Source organism: Carassius carassius, chromosome 25, assembly GCF_963082965.1.
Source record: "Carassius carassius chromosome 25, fCarCar2.1, whole genome shotgun sequence".
NCBI classification, from domain to species: Eukaryota; Metazoa; Chordata; class Actinopteri; order Cypriniformes; family Cyprinidae; genus Carassius; species Carassius carassius.
This window is the reverse complement of record NC_081779.1, coordinates 23,586,563-23,611,267: the sequence shown is the minus strand read 5'-3', so window position 1 is coordinate 23,611,267 and position 24,705 is coordinate 23,586,563. Positions and strand designations below refer to the sequence as shown.

Here is a 24,705-nt window from a genome sequence, read left to right as displayed (position 1 = left end):
CCTCTCCATTCCCAGATAGATCTGCCAGCCATCCAGCTCCTTTGCCTGGAGTAGCTGGACCATTCACTGGAGGGCCACACCAGGGACTTTTTAGATCTGGCATGCCTTACTCACTTCCCTGGTGGGTAAGGCCTGCCTGCCAGTTAGCGGTCCCAAGAATAATTTCCCAGTGTTTGTGGAGAGGGTGCTGGTGATCCCACTGGGCTCACTTGTCCCTCCAGCTCCACCTTGGTCAGTCGTCAACCTTCCTCCACTACAGGACTTCACTCCTCCAGATTTGCATCATCCCTCCGTCCCTCTGACATTGTCAGGCACCTCCCTCCCTCCAGCTGCACCTTGGTCCTTGGTTACTCCGGCTCCACCGTGGCCTTCCGGATTGCCGCCTTCACCTCGCTTGCATGAGCCATCTGCTTCACTTTAGCCCTCCTGATGCTCTGTGTCACCCTGGCTCTGCGGCTCTCCATCTCTTGTCTCTGCCATGGGCTCCACCTCCATCCGCTTCATCTGTGTCAATCGGCCCCCTAGATCTTCACCTGGCTCCACACATTGTTTACTCCTTCCTGACCCTATGAGCTCTGTATTCTCCTTTTTGCCTGCCCCTTGTCCTCCTTCTGAACCCTCACCCTCCCTCCTCTGTAGGACTGCTCCATGGCACGAGAACAGTTCTCCTTGATTGCGTTCTACCTAGTAATTAAGCCCTGTGTTCTCCTCTGATCGTTTTCTGGTATTGTCTTTTGTGGATTTTTTGTAATTGGATTATTGTTTTTCCCATTTCCCTGTGGACTTATAAAAAGAAATTCTCCATCATACTCTTTTATTGTGCATGTTATACATTGTTGTGACAATCCCAAGACAGAATACAAGACCATCTAAACGAGTAGTTATTGCTACGTTTAACTTTTTTTGTTTTGTTTTTTCATACCTCTCCCCTCCAGATGGATCTGACAGCTGTCCAGCTCCTTTTCCTGGAGCAGCAGGACCATTTACTGAAGGACCACACCAGGGACTTTTTAGATCTGGAGTGCCTTACTTAATTCCCTGGCGTGTAAGGCACGTCTGTCAGCAAAAATTCCCAAGAAGGATTTCACCATGTTTGTGTCCTGACCCAGAGCCCAGCCAGGCCAGCCATCACTACGCTACATGGGTAGTAGACCAGAGCCCACTGCAAACAGTGAGCCTGCATCCGCTGCGATCAATGAGTCTGCGCTAATAGATGCGACAGAGCCGAACATCGCCCCAGAGCCCGAGCTCGACGAAACGTCTGACCAGGTGCATGAGCCAGCAACAAAGAGTGTTGTTGTGGGAATTCTTGTTGAGATCAAGGGAGCTGATAGGGACCTCGACCACACTCCAGCTGCTGAGGGTGAGCTGCCACGGTCCTCTGTAACATATTATGAGCAACTCAAAGACATTTTTGATGTGGATTTGATAGACTGGTTTGGGGAGGTCTCTACTGGTTCCGCCCAGCTCCTGTTCTCCTGTGATTCCTTCCAGCCTCCCTCTCCCACCTCCTCTCCTAAAACTATCCAGTTCCTCAACCTTGTCTCCAGTTGTTCCTGTCAGACCCTCAGGTCACCCTTAGTAAGCGCAATCTGAGCGCTCTGAGTAACTTTGGGTCTGACAGTCTCTAGCTCTGCCTTAGCGTAAGGATCCCCTGTCTCTGCCTCTGGCATCTCGAGTCCTGGACTCCTTATCGGCTCTTTGACCCATCGGCTCTGCCTTGGCTACTATCTCCCTCATCTCCACTGTGGCCTGTTATCCCACTGGCTCCCTTGTCCCTCTGGTCAGTTGTCGACCTTCATCCACTTCCCCTTCATCCTTTGTCATTCTGGCTCCACCGTGGCCTTCAGGATCTCTGCCTCTGCCTCATCGCATGTGCGGTCTGCTCTGCCTTGGCCCTCCAGATCCTCAGCATAACCCTGGCTCTCTGTCTCTGCTGTGGGCTCCACCTCCACCTCTCATCACTGTCAGTTGGCCCCCTGGTGTCGTCGGCCCAGCACCATGGCTCCTCCCACCATTGACTCCACTGTGGGCCGCCATCCTGGCTGCATTCTGGGTCTCTGCCTGGCCCTGGACCTAAGAGCTCTGCATTCTCCCTTTTGCCTACCCCTTGCCCCTTTTGTGGATTATTTGTTGTTGGATTGTTGTTCCCTTTCCCTGTGGATTTATTAAAAGGGATTCTCCATCCTAATCTTTCATCATGCACGTATGTTGCTGTGAAAATCCCATGACATAAAGCACACAGAACGTACTTGGCTATAATTTTAACTCTAGTGAGATATTTGATATAAAAATTTTTCCAAGTTAATATATCAATGATTTAATTTGCAACTTCACTTTATTATTACAAATATATTTATTCAGAATATTATTAATATATTATATAATATTAGCATTTAAATACATGGCATACAAGTTTCAATAGAAATGACACTAAAGTATATTTAAATGCAGGTCAGTACTTTCAACAGTAGACTTGAACAATATTTTAAAGACAATAGAAGTAATTATAAAATTACATATGAGTCCTGCTTAAATGTGTCAAAAAGCACTCTAAAGTTTAGGTAATTGCATTTTCATTTAATTCCAATTTACATGTAATTAAGTGAAAACATTACATTCAGTTCAATCATACAGTAAGTAATTTATTTCTGTGATAAGCACTCTTACAAGGTTCTGCTCTTTAGCACTGATGTTACTGGATGAGCTCTATGCATTAATCATGTACTAAATAATGTAATGATGCACTGTTGTTCACCACATTTCAGGGTGACAGAGGATTTGAGGGTCCTAAGGGAGCACGTGGACCTCCTGGAATTAGCATTAAGGGTGATAAGGTATAGTAATCTCTCTCTCTCTCAAAAACAAACAAACAAACAAAAAAAACTTATGTTGTCAATATGGCACTGCTGTAAGTAATTATTCCTCACTTCTGTAGGGTAACACAGGGGAAAAAGGTTTACCTGGACTGATGGGATTTCCAGGAGTTGGGATCCAGGGTGAAAAGGCAAAGAGAAGTTCTTATTTATCCATAGGTTTCGCCCTGCATTATTTTATAGGAAATCATAGTACAGCCTTCACTGTGAATTTATGTTTTGTAATGGTATTTCTTGCTGCAGGGAGACCTGGGACTCATAGGACCACCTGGCCCTAGAGGCCCTCATGGAGTGGGCATTGTGGGCACTAAGGTACATTGTGTGTGTGTGTGTGTGTGTGTGTGTGTGCTCTTGTTTTTGTGACATATCAGGACACAACTTTGTATAATGACATAGGTATGACACAGTTATTACAAGGAGAGGGTGACTTATGAGGACATAACCCATGTCCCCATTTTTCAAAATGCTTATAAATCATACAGAATGAGTTTTTTTGAGAAAGTAAAAATGCACAAAGTTTCCTGTGAGGTTTAGGTGTAGGGTTGGTGTAGGGCCATATAATATACAGTTTGTACAGTATAACAACCATTACACCTATGGGATGTCCCCACTTTTCACAAAAACAAACATTTGTGTGTGTGTGTGTGTGTGTGTGTGTGTGTGTGTGTGTGTGTGTGTGTGTGTGTGTGTGTGTGTGTGTGTGTGTGTGTGTGTGTGTGTGTGTGTGTGTGTGAAAAATAAATAAAAATAAATAAGTTTAAGTTCTAAAATTGCTAAAATTAAAACTGAATTAAAAATATTAAAGCTGAATAGAAATAAAAACTAATAAAACATATAACAAATGTGCTAAAACCTAATGAAATTAAATGAATTGAATTTCATTTGAACTTAAGGAATTTAATAAAAACTGTAAATATAAAAATATAAAACATTGTATTATATTAATAAATACTATTTAAAATAATTCTAAAAATAACACTTTTACTGACCATTATGCAGCGGTTTTATTTTTTGGGTGAATTATTCCATTAAGGGCTTTATGTGATTGAATTTGTTTTATGTAAATATTCAGTGTATTCAAATTTGATCCCAGGGTGATCAGGGCTTTCCAGGAGAATCTGGACTGCAAGGTGAAAGAGGAATAGGAGAACCAGGACCAAAAGTATGTACAATTTTAATGTCCTTACAAACTAAATCAAATATTATCAGTTTGTTTCCATATTTTCAATATACAGTATTTAATATATATAACATCAAAATGTTTTGTGTAATAGCTATCTATTGATTGAATGATTTTAGGGAGAACCAGGCCCAGATGGAGCACCTGGTATTCCTGGTATCCCAGGTGAAGATGGATCCGTTGGTCCAAAGGTAGGACACAATGCCTTGGGTCACAATATGATTACCATTACATTTAAAATTTAACCAATGGATTTAGAAATAAATGAATTAAGTCATATGATGTTATATGGTGTGATTTAAATGTCTACATATTTCTGGCCACTGTGACTATAACTGTAAATATAGGAAAGCACCTAAGCTGTGGGTTTTCATAACAGCGTGGACTGAATTCATGTTTACATGTGTTTACTCACCCAGGTATCTCTGCCTTTTTTTCATTATGTTAGGGTGAGATGGGTTTACCTGGTGCTCGAGGTCCAGAGGGCTCACCTGGGAAAGGGATTCCTGGTGAGAAGGTACAATGACTCTCTGATGGGTTTTCTTAGTTACCACAACTGTATAGATCAAGTTATAATTGACATTGAATGCAGCTCTTATAGTCAAACAGTGATTCACAGTGTACAGTCATTGAGAGTCACACATTTCCAGAAACCAATATTTGCCCTTTTTAGGTGACAATGACAGAAATATTTTTCACGCCATTTAATGTGTGCTTTACATTACAGTAAATAAACTCCTCTCTCTCATTTTAATTATTCATTCATTTATGTATTCATTCATTTTGAAAGAAATTAAATTGATCAAAATTGACAGTAAAGATATTTATATTGTTACAAAAGAATGTTTTCAAATAAAATCTGTTTTCAAAATTGATTATATATATATATATATATTATTTTTCCTTCTTTTCATGAGCACTAAATCAGCATATTAGAAAAGTTTCAGAAGTCAGGAAAGAATGGCTGCTGAAAAATTAGCTTTGCCATCTCAGGAATGAATTACATTTTTAAAATATATTCACATAGAAAAAAATATATATATTTTAAATTGTAATTTGAAATATCACTGTCAAATAAATCCAACTTTGGTAAGCAAAAGACATCTTTCAAAACCATTAAAAATGTAATAGTATAATGATATTTTGATATTATGTTACATTTTCCTTACAATTATCTATGTGGTAGTATTTGTGGTACTGCATTTCTTTCCTGTTGGTTTTTATTTATAAAAATAATTGTATTAAAGTTTTTTTTTTACTGTAACAGTAATAAGCATTAAATGTGAATTACCACTGAGAATGAGAAATGCATTTACTAAATTTGATTTGGGGGTAAAATGTGACCTCGAGATGTTTTTAAATTTTAAAGTTTATCTATGATAAAAAAAAAAGTTGAATAACGTCTCAAATACTGTCTCATCTGAATGTCTTGAAGGGGAAAATGTCACTGTAAATTGTGATTGTAAATCTCTCCACAGGGGGACAGAGGGGACAGAGGACCGAGGGGTCTCCCAGGAAGTGCTGGAGCAGCAGGACCCCCAGGGGCCAAGGTGGGTGAGACAGTGACAGAGCTTAAACACAGACAATCTTTAGAAGTTTGGAATGTCAGATGACTTTTAAGGACTTCATAAAAGATCTTTAGGGTTTGGTTGTACACTTTGATGGCTGCTTATAAACAGTCCTTTAACAGACATGCTGGGTTGTGAGAATATAAATCCATTAATCCCATAAACTATCCAAAATATATCTCTCACTGTCCACATTGTCTTATATACACTATAAACATGTTTAAAAAAACTGGAAATAACAGATTTTCTTTCATGCATAGGGAGAACCAGGAAGTTTAGGTATGATGGGCTTACCTGGACCACCGGGTCGAGGATTACCTGGTTCAAAAGTGAGTATATGTCTCATTAGTTGCAAATAGTGATAGTTACTATTTACATAAGGTAAAAATATAAGTAATATTTGTACTAAAGGTATCTGATCATTTGTGGGTTAAGCTAGAGAAAATAGCCTTTGCCAGTTGGCTTTTTGCATTCCAACCTTAAGTTATATATTACTGTATGTATCAAACATATGTACAGTACATATCATTGTGTTGGTTGCATGTTTTTTTGTTAGGGTGAGCCAGGATCTGCAGGCCCCTCGGGTCCTGTTGGAGAGCCAGGTGTTGGGACTACAGGCCCTAAGGTTATAGCCTTAAAGACAAATTAGTATGTGGTTTAATTGGAGTTGTTTTTCTCTAATAAAATCTATGTGGCATGTTTCAGGGTGACAGAGGAAGTCCGGGACCAGTGGGGCCTGAAGGAATGAAGGGAGAGGGTTACCCCGGACCACAGGTATGTAAAGGAGACAAAAACCTTGATAAGAACAACCCCCGAAAACAAAACCAGGAGATATACAATATATTCTCAGGGGCTTCCAGGGTTGCCTGGGCCACCAGGTGAAGCTGGACCTGAAGGACAAGGAATTCCTGGACCAAAGGTATTTGTCATTATGCAATTCACAATAAATGATTACTCTGTGTTTTAAAAAAAAGTCAGTTTTGGCTAAACTGGTGTTGTTGCTGTTTCCAGGGAGACCAGGGCTTACCTGGAGTGACCGGCCCTTTAGGGCCTCCAGGAATTGGACTGATGGGACTAAAGGTTTGATAACACTTCTTAAAATAAAATGTGCATTGGCTCAGAATATATTCAACATTTATTAATGCATATGAGATTTTTATAGGGTGTAGTTGGCCAGCCTGGTGCTCATGGTCTTCCAGGACCTCCAGGAGAAGGAATTCAGGGTACCAAGGTAAGGACCCAAGGCTTGAAGGCTTACTAAAGCTCTATCAGCTTGGACAACAAGCAGAACACTTAACCATACAGAATCATAGACCTTTAAATAAACATTTTGTCATCACAGGGAGATCCTGGGTTTCTAGGGCCCCCTGGCCCTAGAGGGCCTCCAGGTGATGGACTGCCAGGAGAGAAGGTACTAGATTGGCAAACACTGACTAACTGTATTACATGTCAGTACAGTTAATACTTATGTTACTTATCAAATGCGATGAGAAATTAATTCTGATGGTTTCAGGGTGACAGGGGCCTAGCAGGCGAACGTGGGAGAAAAGGAGAGAGAGGAGAACATGGAATGCCTGGTCACACAGGAGACAAGGTAATATCTGATTACCCATTTGCCAAGGTTCACATTCAGTTCCAGTTGATGTATGCATGGTTTACCGGATAGTGTTGTAGTTGAGATTGAATCATTTGAGTCTGAGACCTATGTAGGTTGAGTCCAAGTCAAGGCTAAGACCATAACAGGGTAGAGTCTAAGACCAGACAAAGACCTAAAGATGGTTCCGAATGGACCACAATCTGAAATGTATTAGTACCCAAGATTGGAATAGGTCATCAATCAAAAGCCCTATTCGCACGGGATTAGGATTACCTAGTGACATAATAATTGTAGTAATCTTAATCCCATGCGAATTGGCCATGTCTGTAATTTGTAAAGTAAAAATTCACCCGCAAAAGACCTACCATATTCCGCCGAACACCGAGGTTCTGTGATTATATTAACTCTGTGCAAATCTGCATATATGTGATTTGGTGGGTTGTATATCAGTTTTAAAGGTTTTTGTTTCCTGTGCTCCTTTTTATCCATCTTTCGTGAAGAATGGAGCTGCGTTGGAGTGTTTGATAGTATTTAGGGTGCTGTCATCATATCGCTACACCACACAATTTTCAGAAGGGGGAAGTGGAAAAGTTTTTGAGGTTAATGTGTTACAAATAAATCAAGCATGAAGCTTGAGATATTATTCTAACCTGGCGAAATGTAATTTACACAGCACAAGAAAATATTCCCATTCCCAATATTTCCCATTTTGGTAACACTTTCTATGAAGCCCGTATTTATAATACATTATAAGGGTATTCTTAAGGCATTATTATGGAGCCCCGCACATAACATGCAAGAAAAAATAAATAAATTGTGCGCACAATTTACTAATTCGTTCCCTCAATGTACTAAAACATGCACACGATTACTATTGTTTTCCCTCGATTTACTATTGCGTTCGCTTGATTTGCTAAATCGTGCGCACTATTTATAAATCGAGTGAACGAAATAGTAAATTGAGGGAACGCAATAGTAATCCTGTGCACGTTTTAGTACTACTATTATTTTCATGCATGTCATGTGCGGGGCTCCGTACATTATAATGAATGCATAATGCATTATAAAAACCTTATAATATGTTGTATCATCTCATGAATATTCATAAGAACAGTTTTAATAAATTATAATATTCACTTATTTGTTGTTATGGCTTTTAAGAGTATGATGATTTATAACACAAAGAACATGTTGCATCAACTTTTACAATGGATTATATTTCTCATAGTTATAATGTATTATAAGTCTCATATCTTGCCATTTTTCTGATGCTACTTTACTTAAAGCGGTCAAATACCACTTATAAGAAGTAATAATAATATAAAAAATTCTCTCAAACATAAGCCATGAGATCAGATATCAGATCAGATGAATCTGTAATATGACACATTTGCTTTGAACAATTTTTATTGTTATATTAGTTTGAATATTTTGATGGTACCCTTTAGACAGCTGTTGATAAGTAACTCTATAAATACTCTAATGAGAGTTAGTTGGCATGTAGTGGCTTATAGTTGTTTACAGTCGATTGATTAAGGTGACCGTCAAAATAAAATGTAACCAAATAAAACATTGTTTTTGTTTTTTTCAATTGTAGTATCAAGCTCACATCAATTAATTAACATTGGCTCCACAGGAAACGCTTTAATAACACTCAATATCTAACAACTCACAAGCTGAAGTATACTGTGCAGATCTTAAACAATGTCAAGATATAATACAGTCCATTATACTGTAAATGAAGTAGATTTAAAGGGTTAGTTCAGCCAAAAAGTAAATTATGTCATTTATGACTCTTATGTCATTCCAAACCCGTGAGACTTCCATTCATCTTTGGAACACAGTTTAAGATATTTTAGATTTAGTCCGAGAGCTCTCAGTCCCTCCATTGAAACTGTGTGTACGGTCTACTGTCCATGTCCAGAAAGGTAATAAAAACATCTTCAAAGTAGTCCATGTGACATCAGAGGGTCCGTTAGAATTTTTTGAAGCATCGAAAAAAAATTTTGGTCCAAAAATAGCAAAAACTAAGACTTTATTCAGTTTGTCCTCTCTTCCGGATCTGTTGTGAGCGTGTTCACTGCAGTGTAGTAATATCCGCTTCACGAGCGAATCACTCGATGTAACCGGATCTTCTTGAACCAGTTCACCGAATCGAACTGAATCGTTTGAAACGGTTCGCATCTCCAATACGCATTAATCCACAAATGACTTAAGCTGTTAACTTTTTTAATGTGGCTGACACTCCCTCTGAGTTCAAACAAACCAATATCCCGGAGTATATTAATTTACTCAAACAGTACACTGACTGAACTGCTGTGAAGAGAAAACTGAAGATGAACACTGAGCCGAGCCAGATAACGAATGAACGAGTGACTCGATCTCGAGTCAAGATCCGGTTGCATTGGTTGTCGGATCACCAGTAGTGATTGGAAGTTCGGTTCTTTTCCGCGAATCGGTTCTTTCTGGCAGTTCAATTCAATAAACCGGTTGAAGAAAATGGTTCACCGGTTCTTTTGCGATCGACTTAATGACGCCATTGTCGATGATTGCCCTTGATTCCTTCGGTTTACCCGCCCTCATAACATTAGCACAAAATCAGTTCAGAATCAATCATCAAAAGAATCAGTTCGATTCAGACGCTCTGTGTGTCGGTCTGTTTCACGCTGAATCACACACGCACAGTATCATCAGCTCCTCGGTTCTCGAATCGGACGCATCCGACAGAAACGGTTCTTGACTCGAGAACGAGTCAGTCTTTTGTTCGTTATCTGGCTCGGCTCGGTGTTCATCTTCAGTTCTCTCTTCACAGCAGTTCAGTCAGTGTACTGTTTGAGTGCATGAATTACTCCAGGATATTGGTTTGTTTGAGCTCAGAGCAGAGGTAGGCAAGCTCGGTCCTAGAGAGCCGCAGACCTGCAGAGTTCAGCTTCAACCCTAATCAAACACACCTGAACATGCTCATCAATGTCTTCAGGATTACTAAGGCTACAGACAGGTGAGGGTTTTTTCAGGGTTGGAGCTGAACTGTGCAGGACTGCGGCTCTCTAGCAGAGGTGTCAAGTAACGAAGTACACATACTTCGTTACATTACTTAAGTAGAAATTTGGGGTATCTATACTTTACTTGAGTAATTATTTTTCAGCCGACTTTTTACTTCTACTCCTTACATTTTCACGCAAGTATCTGTACTTTCTACTCCTTATTGACTTGGCGCCGGTACAGGATGGCTGCCTCCGTGACGTGCTCTGCATATGTTTTTGTCTTTTTGTTAGTTTGTCCTTTCTTTAGTTATATTCCTGCAATCAGTTTCACCAGGGATGAACTGCTGAACATTCGGCAGAACGCACCACAAGATGTTTTTCCGGATTTCAATTATTCAGACGTTTTACTGAATATTGTTATCGGAGGAGCAGCGGCGCTGATCAAACGCTTCAGGACGCGCAGGCGGGGAAAGCGAGCTGGCGCGCTCGTCAGACTCAGGAAGCGCGGATTTCGAACGCCGTTGCCTAGCATCCATCTGGCAAATCTACGCTCTCTACCCAACAAAACGGACAAACTCCTTCTGCTTTCTCGGACAAATAAGGATTTCACACACTCTGCTGCTCTGTGTTTCACGGAAACCTGGCTGATTGACGCCATACCGGACAGCGCGCTCCATCTGCCGGGCTTTCAGCTGTTTAGAGCAGATCGCGACGCAGAATCAACGGGGAAATCGCGCGGCGGCGGGACATGCTTTTACATCAATGAACGGTGGTGTACAGATGTAATTGTGTTAAAGAAGATGTGCTGTCCTGATCTAGAAATGCAGTTTGTCAACTGCAAGCCGTTCTATTCGCCGCGGGAGTTTCACTCGCTCATTCTGGTTAGTCCCTCCGCAAGCGCAAGTAAGTCTGGCTTTACAGAAACTCGCTGAGCACATCACAGAGATAGAACAACAACACCCGGACTCTGTTTTAATCATTCTCGGGGACTTTAATAAAGCCAATCTCTCCCGTGAACTGCCAAAATACAGACAGCATGTTACATGTCCCACCAGAGACAGTAATATATTGGATCCCTGTTACACCACAATAAAGGATGCATATCACTCTGTTCCACGAGCAGCTTTGGGACGTTCTGATCACCTTCTGGTTCATCTTATAGCGACCTACAGGCAGAAACTAAAATCAGCTAAACCTGTATTAAGGACCGTAAAAAGATGGACTAATGAAGCAGAGCAGGATTTACAATCTTGTTTTGACCTCACTGATTGGAGTGTTTTTGAAGCTGCTGCCACCGATCTGGACGAACTCACAGAGACCGTAACATCATATATCAGTTTCTGTGAGGATATGTGTATTCCTACCAAGACTCAACTAAATTACAACAATGACAAACCGTGGTTCACTGCAAAACTCAGACAGCTCCGTCAGGCCAAAGAAGATGCTTACAGGAAGGGGGACAATGTCTTGTATAAACAGGCTAAATACACACTGGAAAAGGAGATCAGAGTGGCAAAGAGGAATTATATTGAAAGAATAAGGACTCAGTTCACTTTGAACGACTCAGCATCAGTGTGGAAAAGTCTAAAGAAGATCACCAATTACAAGACACCACCCCCCAGCACTGTGGAAAATCAACGACTGGCAGACGATCTGAACGAGTTTTACTGCAGGTTTGAAAGAACACCCATCAGCTGCCCTGAACGCCTCTCCACACAACCGTTCACACCAATAACAACTCCTGCAACCAACCCTGAATGCCTCTCCAAACAACCGTTCACACCATTAACAGCTCCTGCAACCCATCCTGAACACCTCTCCAATCAAGCAATCTCACCATTCACACCTCCTGCATCCCCCCTCTCCCCCACACCTGCACTACAGATCAGCGAGGATGCTGTGCGCCAGGTCTTCCGGAAGCAGAAAAGGAAAAAAGCACCAGGCCCAGATTGTGTTACACCAGCCTGTCTGAAATCCTGTGCTGACCAGCTGGCCCCCATCTTCACAAAGATCTTCAACAGATCACTGGAGCTGTGCGAAGTCCCTTCATGCTTCAAACGCTCCACCATCATCCCCATCCCAAAGAAATCCAAAATTACAGGACTAAATGACTACAGGCCTGTGGCTCTAACGTCTGCTGGCCCACCTGAAGGACATCACTGGACCCTTGCTAGATCCTCTTCAGTTTGCCTACAGAGCAAACAGGTCTGTGGACGATGCAGTAAACATTGGACTGCATTATGTTCTCCAACACCTAGACAGAAAGGGGACCTATGTGAGGATCCTGTTTGTGGACTTCAGCTCGGCTTTTAATACGATCATGCCAAACCTCCTCCTGCCCAAACTAACTCAGCTCTCCGTGCCCACCTCCGTCTGTCAGTGGATCAACAGCTTCCTGACAGACAGGCAGCAGCTAGTGAGGCTGGGAAAATACACATCCAGCACCCGTACAATCAGCACCGGAGCTCCCCAGGGCTGTGTTCTCTCCCCACTGCTCTTCTCCCTGTACACTAATGACTGCACATCTAAGGACGCCTCTGTCAAGCTCCTGAAGTTTGCAGATGACACCACACTCATCGGCCTCATTCAGGACGGTGACGAGTCTGCTTAAAGACAGGAGGTTAAAGAGCTGGCTGTCTGGTGCACTCTCAACAACCTGGAGCTTAACACGCTCAAAACAGTGGAGATGATCGTGGACTTCAGGAGAAACCCCCCTGCACTCCCCCCACTCACCATCATGAACAGCACTGTGACTGCAGTGGAGTCATTCAGGTTCCTGGGCACCACTATCTCTCAGGACCTGAAGTGGGACATTCACATTGACTCCATTGTGAAAAAGGCCCAGCAGAGGTTGTACTTCCTTCGCCAGCTGAGGAAGTTTAACCTGCCACAGGATCTGCTGAAACAGTTCTACTCCACCATCATCGAATCCATCCTCTGCACTTCAGTAACTGTCTGGTTCAGCTCAGCTTCTAAATCGGACCTCAGAAGACTACAGAGGGTAGTCCGGACTGCTGAGCGAATCATCGGTTCAACTCTCCCATCTATTCAAGAACTGTACTTATCCAGAGTGAGCAAAAGGGCTGTTAAAATCACTCTGGACTCCTCACATCCAGCACACTCCCTCTTTGAACTGTTGCCCTCTGGTCGACGCTACAGAGCACTGAGCGCCAGAATGACCAGACACAGGAACAGTTTCTTCCCTTAGGCAATCCAATCTTATGAACAGCCGATACACACTGAACACACTGAACACACTACACTTTATATTTATATACACATACACTTAATTTATCTAACACACATACTTAGTATACACTTAAATTTTGCACATAATATACATGTACATACATAACTGCATTTTTGTAATATACCTGCCTACAATTGTCAATTTGTATATTGTCATTCCTTGTCTACTTATTTGTATGTTTTGTATTTTTATATTCTTTTATTATGTGTTTTATGTTCTGTCGCTGTCATTCTGTTGTACTGTGGAGCTTCTGTCACGAAAACAAATTCCTCGTATGTGTAAACATACCTGGCAATAAAAGCTCATTCTGATTCTGATTACATTTTAAAAATCGCTTCGTTACTGCTATTTAATCTCGGCTTGTTTTCATTCCGACTTGTCATCATTCAAAAAAAAAAACCTATCCAGATAAATCGCGCCATCCGGATGGAGTGAATTGGATTGTGGTTGGATGAGAAGTATAAACATATACCATTCCGACGCCCTATTGGTTTGTACGCGATCCATCGCACCTGCACATGACACAAATCACTTCACACCCCAGCCAGGACATAGTCGGTGTTGGGTTCGTTTATCAAAAAATATATTTCTTAAAAGTATGGTTGGGTATGGAACCGGTATCCGATCGCCTCAGAGTCAGTCCCCTTAAATTTCATATGAAACCGGTGTCAGACCGGTCTCCTCCCGTCTTTCAGCGCACTCTTCAATCCGCAGACCGCGACTCAAAAACAAACAGAGGACACAAGGTGTGTGTTTATCGATAGATTGTTAGAATATCTTTATCTGTGCAGTTCTTTGTCATAAATACAGTTTAAAAAAGGTCACAAGGGAGCAGTCGGTTTCTCATCTAGCTACTGTAAAGTTTTTGCTTGTCACACCACAGGTGTTTCCTCCAGCGAAAATCTAGCCCTTAACACATATGAACGAACACATACTTTAATTACACTTATTTAAATATACTTAATTTAATCATACGTACTTTATACATACACTACTCTCTTCGTCCTTCACAAATTAAGCTACTGTAGGTAGTTCGGTAGCGAGACGTTTTAATAAATTATCGTTTGCGATTGACAACGCAATTGACAATGTTGTGATAACTAGGCTTTACCAACTTTGTAACTCGTTCCCCCCCCAAACTGGACATAGCAGACGTATTTACCGAACACAGGAAGCTATCAAGCAAGAAGGTATCAGGATTATGAGTTATTTTTCATTTTTAGTTTTTGACTAAACACTTGGATTAATCATTCATTTTGACAGCACTACATTTATTGTAAATAGACAACCATACAAGAGTAATTGTTACTGAGCCTGCACCAATGTTCTTGTCCATTGCCCTCGCAGATTCCTGCAGCTAAGCTTGGCTGTACATTTACATTCCATTAAAGGTTATTGATGACATGCCTCTGAAGTTTGACTTTTTGCACCATTACAATACTTATAGTCATCATATCTCTAGTTCTTTAATGTATTTGCATTCTACTAAAGTGCGTTCATTTTCAATGGGCATATATGCGGCTGAAACAGGTAGCCTAGTGCATCCCAATTTTTTCAACATGAACATTTTAATATAACATTATAGTCATTATGGCCTATGGCCTTTAGAAAAAGTTTTTTTGAGGAGGTGGGGTAGTGCACAATAGGCCCCTGTAGTGTGGCCTAAGCTTTTGTTCTTAATGGCATTTTTTTCCCTTACATTACTTTTACTTTTATACTTCAAGTAGTTTTTTAAACCAGTAATTTACACTTTTACTTGAGTAAAAAACTTGAGTTGATACTTCAACTTCTACAAAAGTCTTTTTAAACCCTAGTATCTATACTTCTACTTGACTAATGAATGTCAATACTTTTGACACCACTGCTCTCTAGGACTGAACTTGCCTACCCCTGGCTCAGAGGGAGTGTCAGCCACATTAAAAAAGTTAACAGCTTAAGTCATTTGTGGATTAATGCTTACTGGAGACGCAAACCGTTTCAAACGATTCAGTTCGATTCGGTGAACTGGATCAAGAAGATCCGGTTACATCGAGTGATTCTTTCTTGAACCGGGTATTACTACACTGCAGTGAACGCGCTCACAACAGATCCGGAAGAGAAGACAAACTGAATAAAGTCTTAGTTTTTGCTATTTTTGGTCCAAAATGTATTTTCGATGCTTCAAAAAATTCTACTGACCCTCTGATGTCACATGGACTACTTTGAAGATGTTTTTCTTACCTTTCTGGACATGGACAGTAGACCGTACACACACTTTCAATGGAGGGACTGAGAGCTCTCGGACTAAATCTAAAATATCTTAAACTGTGTTCCAAAGATAAACGGAGGTCTCACAGGTTTGGAACGACATAGGGGTGAGTCATAAATGACATAATTTTCCTTTTTGGCTGAACTAACCCTTTAATATAGTGTTCATTGTGTGTTATAAATAATCATACTCTTAAACTTATAACCACAAATACGCAAGTATAATGATGTATCATAATTGTTGTTACGATTGTGAATGAGTCCATGACAAGCCCATTAAAATATAGTCCTGGACACAGTCTTGAGACCAAGTTCAGTTTTACATTTATCAGACACTTCAGACACTTTTTTTACCAGTATGTGTGTTCCCTGGGAACTGAACCTACAACCTTTTGCACTGCTAATGTGATGCTCTTCCACTGAGCCACAGGAACTCAAATTTTGAGTACTACAACACATGAAACACCATTAACCTTATAGCAAAGATTTTCAACCCTATACCTATTATTAACATATTGCCTGTTTATTAGTACTTATAAAGCATATATTCTGCATGACCATATTCGATATCTCTAATCCTACCCCTGTAATAAAACATAACAACTACCTCACTAACTATTAATAAGCTAATTAGGGGTTTATTGAGGTAAAAGTCATAGTTAATGGTTTGTTAATAGCGAGGATTGGACCTGTTAAAATAAAGTGTGACCATTTTTGGAGAGGTTTTGTTGTGGACCAAAAAAAAGTCCACTGTCCAATATCAGTAGTGTAGCAATGCATGAAATAACTTTCAAACCAAGAAGCTTTCTGTCACAAACCTTTGTAAAGAATGCAAATCTTGATCATGTAAAATTCCCAATCAAGTAGACTCCATTTGAAATAGCAGTGTTTTGTCCATGAAAACATGGCGAACAACAATAAACATGACCACACCATTACACTAATGGAACCGCAATAGATTGTAGGCCACCTTTTATTCAGTATTTACCTTAACCTGAGGTTTCAGGATTATGTAGATTATACCTTAAAACTTGACTCTGTTAATAATAAAATTCAACTTAAATTACAGGGAAAACCAGGAGAGAAGGGAGAGCCCGGCCTATCTGTGAGTCAAAACATTTTTCTTCAAACTTTTTTTCTGAACACTGACTGCTATTGTACAAATAACATACATTGAACTTGATCCCACAGCGAGACCAGGTGATCAGAATAATCCGAGAAATATGTGGTATATAACTATCCCTATTATTCAAACAAAAATCTATATATAGCTCATGCATTAGGTGGAGTCAATTACTTTTTGTGCGTTTTCTCTCAGGATGTGATCTGAAATGTAGGACGAGTCCTCTGGAGCTGGTCTTTATCATTGACAGCTCACAGAGTATAGGTCCAGACAACTTTGAGTTTGTGAAGGATTTCGTGAACACTCTGATCGATCGCGTGTCTGTGAGCCTTGAAGCCACACGTGTTGGGGTGGTGCTCTTCAGTCACGTGGATGTGGTGGTGACCAGTCTACAACAGCTGTCCAACCGGGAAAGCATCAAAGCTGCCGTGCGCAAGATGCCGTACCTGGGTGAGGGCACCTTTACTGGCAGCGCCATCCACCAGGCCACTCAGCTCTTCCGAGTAGCACGACCGGGCATAAGAAAGATTGCGGTCGTGTTGACAGACGGTCTGGCCGACAAGCGGGATTCAGTGAGGCTGAAAGATGCTGCGGAAGAGGCCCACAATGCTGGGATTGAGATCTTCGTGGTTGGCATCATGAAAAGCAGTGATGCCCAGTATACAGAGTTTAAGAATGAGATGAACATTTTGGCATTTGATCCTGATGAAGATTATGTCTACTTGATTGATGACTTCATGAAACTGCACAGTATGTACACTTGGATTTCTTTTAAATATGATGTAATTGGCTAAATATTTTTTAGCTAACTTACTGTGAACTTTCAGCACTGGAGAGTAAACTGCTGAGTCAGATCTGTGAGAGTGTTGATGTACCGCTCTTCAGCCCGAACGGCAAACCATTCCCTCCATTTGGCCCTGAGCCAGTTCAAGAAAGAACTGAGGTTCCCACCAGGAATGATTTCATCACAGAGGGCAAAGAGGTCTCTCTTTTTTTGTATACTTCTAACTAAAAAAGTAATAAATTCTGATTTACTGTAGCAAATAAAGACTATATACTATATAAACTCTTAAACAAAAATAAACTCGCCCACCCATGACATGCAGACGAACAAAAAACATATTGTGACCATGAATTAAGGATTAATGGACTTTCTGTGACTTTATTAACTCTTTCCTTTGTCCTAGCTAGTAAAATTTTACTTTAAAAGTAATGCACTACAATATTTTGTTCCTCCATAAAAAAATACTAACGGCGTTAGTTATTTTTTTATGGAAAGTAATACATTTCGTTACTTTTGTGTTACTCTGCTTATTTGTTTTTTAATATATAAAAGTAATTTTTTTTTGCCAATGGCCCTTTCACACCAAATGTGAAAATGATAAGTAATGCCTTTGACACTGACAGGAGAGTGTCAGTGAATAAATGGGAAAACAAAGTAACTTTTGTTGTTTATTTGGAAAAGAAACTCCAAAAAATTTAAAAGTAATGCATTACTTCACTAGTTACTTGAAAAAAAGTAATATGATCATATAACTTGCGTCACATGTAAAGTGTTACCCCCAACGCTGATCTTGTTTACAATGTGTTAATTAATTCCCTCTTTTTAGATAAATCACATTTTAACTAAATTGAACTAAATCACAATCTAAGTCACAATTTAATTAAGATTAGAATTATTAAAACACAGACATGATTTAATTAAACAAGTGAATGAATTAATGAAACATTGTGATAATTTAACTAAAATTTAGAAATTTAGTAATCAAACGCATCCACAGGTCAAATAAATTAATAGATCTGATAAAAGTCACATAATATCAAAAAATATGAAAAGAGACTATAAGCTTAAGAACAGAAACACTGATATGGAGAAAAGTGTGCACGTGAAATGATCCATGTTAATTCATAATGTCAATTTTAGCTGAAGGTGCTGGAAAGAGCTTGTGTTCCCAGATGAGAAGTTCTGCCCGGTCCAATGCCACACAGTCTGAAAGTCTCTCTTTATCACAGGCTGCACTTCCAACTGAGTTTGAGACCACTTCTTCTCCAGATGACTATGACGAGACGGATATTAACAATAACGACAACTGGATGCCCTTCGTTGACGAGTCTTTAAATGAGCTTCCTAAGGTGACAGATGCCCCAGTTGGAGATAGGACGAGACAATACTCCATCTCAGTATTCGGACCCCAGACGCCCATTAACTGGCGGCCTGTTCCAGAAATGAACCCAGCTCCGCGATCTCCACCGGCCCCTCAGCCTAACACCTTCATAAAAGGTAAACACAGGCTGACTGATGTTTGCTCCTGGTATTACCATGCACATGCATCTTGCATGTTCACATTTAAATTTAGGCAGAATCCTGATTTTGTTTAGTTTGAAATACTTCAGATGTGTGTTGTTGTTGTTTTTCAGAGGTAGGCTGTATGCTGGGATTGGATCCTGGGCCATGTAGGGAGTACAGGGTGATGTGGTACTATGACCCAGAGGCCAACGCGTGCGCACAGTTCTGGTATGGTGGATGCCAAGGCAACAGCAATCGTTTCGAGACGGAAGACCTTTGTCAAAACACTTGTGTGCAGACATAAAACCCTCTCGATGAAGCGCATGCCTCGACTTTGCAATCACGCACTATGCAGATACATTTTCATTGTCGTACATGTGTTTTATGAGAACAGTAAGAATCCTTCTGCACTGACGGTGGATTAATAAATAATTAATTAACTGACGGTGGATTTTAACTAATGTTTATTAGACTAATGCTTCTCCATTTTCTAGAGAATAACATGTATATTCAAAGTACTGTATTTTTTTTTTCATATAGTCGCATTGAATGTTTTACGAATTTCTTCATTTTTAATTTTCCTTCCATAGTAATAGAAAATATTTCTATTAATTTGAATTCTATTTAAGGACATCCAACATGTAGATGAGTTTATTTCTTCATGTGAACAGATTTGGAGAAATGTAGCATGTTGCATCACTTATACTCTCACCAGTGGATCCTCTGCAGTGAATGGGTGCCGTCAGAATGAGAGTCCAAAAAGCCGATAAAAACATCACAATAAGTGCATGCATATTTAAAATGCAAAAAGACCAACATTAAAAATGTGTGTTAAGATATTATGCAGAGTATTGTATGTTAAATTTGTATTATATTTTATAATTAATGTATAATTAATGTTCATCCATGTTTCATTATTCATGTTTCCTTTAATGACTCATGAGTTTGGGAATGAACTTTTTTCATCAAGTTTTACACACATGATAATCAAACACGCAGAAATCCTCTCCTCTATAAATGAACGACATGCAAGGTCATTCAGTGCTTTATATACTGCTTTATACAGTACCTGCTTAAAGTCAGATACCAATCATCCATGTATCCCTGCACACAAGTCGAACACACCTCATTTTAGTTTAGTTTAGTATTACTGTAAATTTCTCTTATAAAACTTATAAAAATTATAGAACCCATTTTACTGGTATTTAAATACTCTAGGCTTATATTAAACTTAATTCTTGTACAGTAGTGCAGAACGTATTGAACGAAAAGTGTTTCTGTTTCTACATGTAAAAATCGGTATATTTGACAGTTTTTTTTTTAATCCATTTCACATGTGCAAAGTTTGCAAAAACACTGTGTGAAAGTTATTACAGGAAGTAGAAAGTGTCTGACTTCCCCAATTTGAAGAGGCAAATCTCATTGATCTGCAGACACACCTAAAGTTTAGATTAGGTGTGTCATTCTTATTCTCCTATCAGTTTACGTATAATTTATGGTTAGGTATAGGAGTAGCAATTAACACAATACTGTTGGACAGTGTTGTTGTTTGAGGATCAACAAAGTATGTTGATCCAGGAACTTGTCTTACTTGGAAAAGTCACATCTACTAACATCCGCTTGTTAATTCTGATGTCATTTGTCACCATTTCCAAAAGTTCTAGCAGATGCCAAAAGCAAACAACAAACAGTGCTAATATACACCCTCAGAGGGACTTGGTTTTAGCGATCTGGACTGTCTGCAATTTGAGTCAACACTGATTCACCAGTTACTCACTTAAACTTGAAATGAGACAATATATCAGCATATACTGTATGATGATGTCGGATTTTGCCTCTTCTTAAAAGCGCTTCAGTTACTCCAACAGCACGCTGTAACTGAACTAAGAACTGTTTTGGTAACACTTTAGAATACTTTTCTGACGTTAACGAATATCTACACAGGATCAAATAACTAATGCACTAACAACATTCTAGTAACCATTATCAACTAACAAGAAACTGATTAATGGTTTAGTAAGTAATAGTGCTCAGCTGAAAGTGGTAAGTCCCTATTAGCTAATCAGTTACTTTTTTTTCATATATGCCGGAGAACTACTAAGAGCTACTATACAGGTTCATAATTAATGTGAATTATGCAGAATGTATTATTAATTCTAAAGTGAAGATCATGGTAACCCACTAGTGATGACTCAAGTATTACCAAACTGATAATTATTTAGATCAGTATTCTAAAGCATAATAACTCCCTAACATTTCGAAGATTTAAAGCTCAGTCTTTCATCAGTGGACCACTCCTAGCAAGGGGAACTAATATGTTTCATGTTTGCTTGGGCTGAACACATGCTACTAAGAATCTGCAGTTTAAAAGGAGTCAATTTCATCGAAAACTAAATATCAACTAAAAAACGGCTGGCCCCACAACCACCAAAGCCTGTGGGCCCAGCTCGTCCTCCTCATCCAGTGGGAGCGCTCCTGTTTACTGAACAAACAGGAACCTAGTGTGCCTGTAGTTTTCTCTATTTCTGTTTTATGACGTGATAGAAAGTCTAAAGCCTTCTCAAGCCAAACGGCCTATTATGCATCAAACTAATATTGCTGTTGAGAAAAAATACAATACCATCAAGTTAGCTTTTTTAAACATTAGTTCACTAAAAAATAAATAATTTCTAATTAATGATTTAATAACCACAAACAATCTGGATTTTTCAATCTTGGACTTACATGAGTGTTTGCAGGACTTTTAGGAGAGGTGGAGGTGTAGCTGCTCTATTTAAAGATGTCTATCAATGCAAGCAAGTGTCATTTGGTCAGTACTTGTCTTTTGAATATATAGGGATTGTGCTGAAAGGTGCTCCATGCATTCTGTTTATTATTATTTACAGGCCTCCAAAATACTCTCCAGCCTTTGTTGAAGAGTTCACAGAAAGGCTGTCAATGATTTCCTCAGAGTTTGACTGCTTTGTTACTGCAGGGAATTGTATTATTCACATAGATAATGCAGAAAACAATTATCTACAATCACTTCTGTATTTTCTTTAATATATTGATCTCTGCTGCGACTGAATCTAGATCTGTCTCTGTCAGAAAGAGATGCACTAGTGTGCTGTATATGAAGGCTATATCTTCAACACCACACATTTCTGCAGACTCTGTTGATCTTCTCCTTGATTTCTTTAACTCAAAAGTTAAGAACATTATTTTTGACATTCATTGCTCCTGTGAAAATTAACTGCTAACTTGACATATTCCCGCATATTTTTTTAAAAAGGGTGCTAAACAGTTTAGAAGCGGATCTTTTAGAAGTGGTGACTGCCTCACTTCTTTCTGGGACTTTTCCAAACTCCCTGAAAACTGCACTTGTTAAATCTCCTCTGAAAAAGAGCAATTTTGATAACACCATTTTGAGCAATTATAGACCAATATCAGATCTTACTTTTATAGGCAAGATTATCGAAAAGGTCTTTAAATAAGCTAAACAAATACTTAAACTTTAATGGATAATTGGACAATTTTCAATCTGGTTTCCGATCGCATCACAGCACAGAGACAGAGCTCATTAAGATAATAAATGATATTCGCTTAAATTGTTGTTCTGGCAAAATATCTGTTCTGGTACTACTAGATCTCAGTGCTGCGTTTGACACTGTCGATCATAACATACTTCTGGAAAGACTGGAAAACTGGGTCGGGCTTTCTGGGATAGTACTCAAATGGTTCAGGTCATAGGCAAGGCAAGTTTATTTATATAGCACATTTCGCACACAATGGTAATTCAAAGTGCTTAACATAAAAGGAAGTAAAATAGTCATGAAGATTAATAATACAAAAATAAAAACGATTAGTTGCTAAAAACTTTTATTAGCCATAAGCGCCTCATTTTGTGCATATTTTAAATCTGCGATGACCAAAGTGTGGCAGTAATGAGCCACCGCAGGTTTTATTCAGTACAGCAGGAGAAGTAGCGAATAGCCAATACCTGGCCTCGTTTTATGTCACGTGCTTCCCGAACTGCGTCTGCAGCAGCGAGATGGTAGAGACACACGGCAGTGTAGTAAGCTTGAGAAAGAAAAAGAAAAAAGTGGAAGATAAAACTAATCGAACGAAGTCATCCAATGTGTGGGAGAACTTTACTTTGAGCTTTCACAGAAAGAAGAGTAACCGGTAAACTCTGCACTACTGAACTGTTTAAGACTTTTATTTGTGCAGATTCTCCAGTACAATGTTGTTTGCAAATGTTTAGTCGTTAAAGCTGATTACATTGCTTTTTAACAGTTAACATTTAAAGATTTACAAACATGTTCTGTGATCAGTTTGTCGTTTACCAGTTCATAATTCAGTCTTGCAGCCTAATTATGATTGAATGAGAGAGGTAAATGTTTAAAGATATTTGAAATGCACTTTTTTTTCTAAGTATTCACTGCTCTTTTTCACACAGCAAGTTTTTTGTGTGTCAATTTTTTTTTTTTCTGGACAACCTTCTGATGGATTTTACTTGAAAATGAGTTCCATTCAGGTTTCATGCCACTGGCACTTTATTCAAAGGATTATTTACAATTTCACAGCATAAGCTATAAAGCTGTTTCCCAGGTATAAGTTGTGTGTTTACAGGAAAAAAATAATAAAATGCAATGTACTGCAAATTTATTCTGTTTTATTCTTATTCTTCGTGAAAATATTTTCTGAAAGATTCCTTAATAAGCTTTGTTCGGGATGTTAAACTACTTTAGGAGCCCTAAGGACTGCCATGGTGAAAACATTATTTGAAATCTTGTGAAATTTGCTAGAGTATGGGTCAGTGTTTTGATTGCAGAAGAGTTTGACAAAGAATTACTAACACATAATAAAACAAAACTCCAGGTATATTTTTGATGAGGATATGACAATGCAAAATGGTTAATCTCTAAATGTCTATGTTGAATGATAAAGACCCTTTGTTAATAATTGAATTGGAAAAAATGGGCAAAACTAAAATATAAGTGCACAAAGATTAATCGATTAATCGTAAAAATAATCGTCAGATTAATCGATCATCAAAATAATCGTTAGTTGCAGCCCTAAAATTAACCACTGATTTCTAGTTGTGTGCTCTATTGGAAGGCCAAACAAAGTAGCTTCACTTTCACAATGAAACTGTGTCTCCACAACATGGCGCCAGCAGCAACAGCTAGAATAAAAGTTACACCTTCTTTCTTTGCGTGAACATCTGGGCAGCATTATGCAAATCTTCCCACATAGTGATGTAGACATGTGGGGGCGTGTTAGAATGAGCTGTTTTAGGGGTTTGTGGTTGACTCTTAACTTTTATAAAGAATCTCTCTTTGGATTTGAGTCTAAATCTTTGCAACTTTACAAATCTTCATTATGCACCAAGAGCTTGTAACACTTCAAAGAGAAAGAAAAATTTTTAATTGCATCATATGACCGCTTTAATTGAAGTAATTATTAAAGATGTGCTAATATGATGAGGTCATGTGACAACAATTGTGTACATTTAGAGCCAGCAAACAAGCAGTACACTATCCATTCAAAGTGTATGCTTTGTTTGAGTAAATGAACTGATTTCATCTGAATAATGACTGTTTACTATTGT

The 24,705-nt window shown here is 39.2% G+C and overlaps 1 protein-coding gene across 1 annotated transcript in view; it reads left to right on the top strand.

The window, feature by feature from the left end:
* LOC132104448 (collagen alpha-1(XXVIII) chain-like) overlaps positions 1–19,540 on the top strand; it is a 29,222-nt gene extending 9,682 nt beyond the window's left edge. Inside the window, exons 14-34 of the mRNA XM_059509925.1 lie at positions 2,769–2,837; positions 2,939–3,007; positions 3,120–3,188; positions 3,970–4,038; positions 4,176–4,247; positions 4,505–4,573; positions 5,535–5,606; positions 5,885–5,953; positions 6,181–6,249; positions 6,330–6,398; positions 6,475–6,543; positions 6,636–6,704; positions 6,787–6,855; positions 6,967–7,035; positions 7,138–7,218; positions 16,772–16,807; positions 16,894–16,930; positions 17,021–17,575; positions 17,653–17,807; positions 18,839–19,106; positions 19,244–19,540. Of these exons, the coding sequence (XP_059365908.1) occupies positions 2,769–2,837; positions 2,939–3,007; positions 3,120–3,188; positions 3,970–4,038; positions 4,176–4,247; positions 4,505–4,573; positions 5,535–5,606; positions 5,885–5,953; positions 6,181–6,249; positions 6,330–6,398; positions 6,475–6,543; positions 6,636–6,704; positions 6,787–6,855; positions 6,967–7,035; positions 7,138–7,218; positions 16,772–16,807; positions 16,894–16,930; positions 17,021–17,575; positions 17,653–17,807; positions 18,839–19,106; positions 19,244–19,416 (2,277 nt within the window). The 3' untranslated portion in view covers positions 19,417–19,540. The remainder of the gene's footprint in view (positions 1–2,768; positions 2,838–2,938; positions 3,008–3,119; positions 3,189–3,969; positions 4,039–4,175; positions 4,248–4,504; positions 4,574–5,534; positions 5,607–5,884; positions 5,954–6,180; positions 6,250–6,329; positions 6,399–6,474; positions 6,544–6,635; positions 6,705–6,786; positions 6,856–6,966; positions 7,036–7,137; positions 7,219–16,771; positions 16,808–16,893; positions 16,931–17,020; positions 17,576–17,652; positions 17,808–18,838; positions 19,107–19,243) is intronic.
* The last annotated feature ends 5,165 nt before the right edge of the window (positions 19,541–24,705 follow it).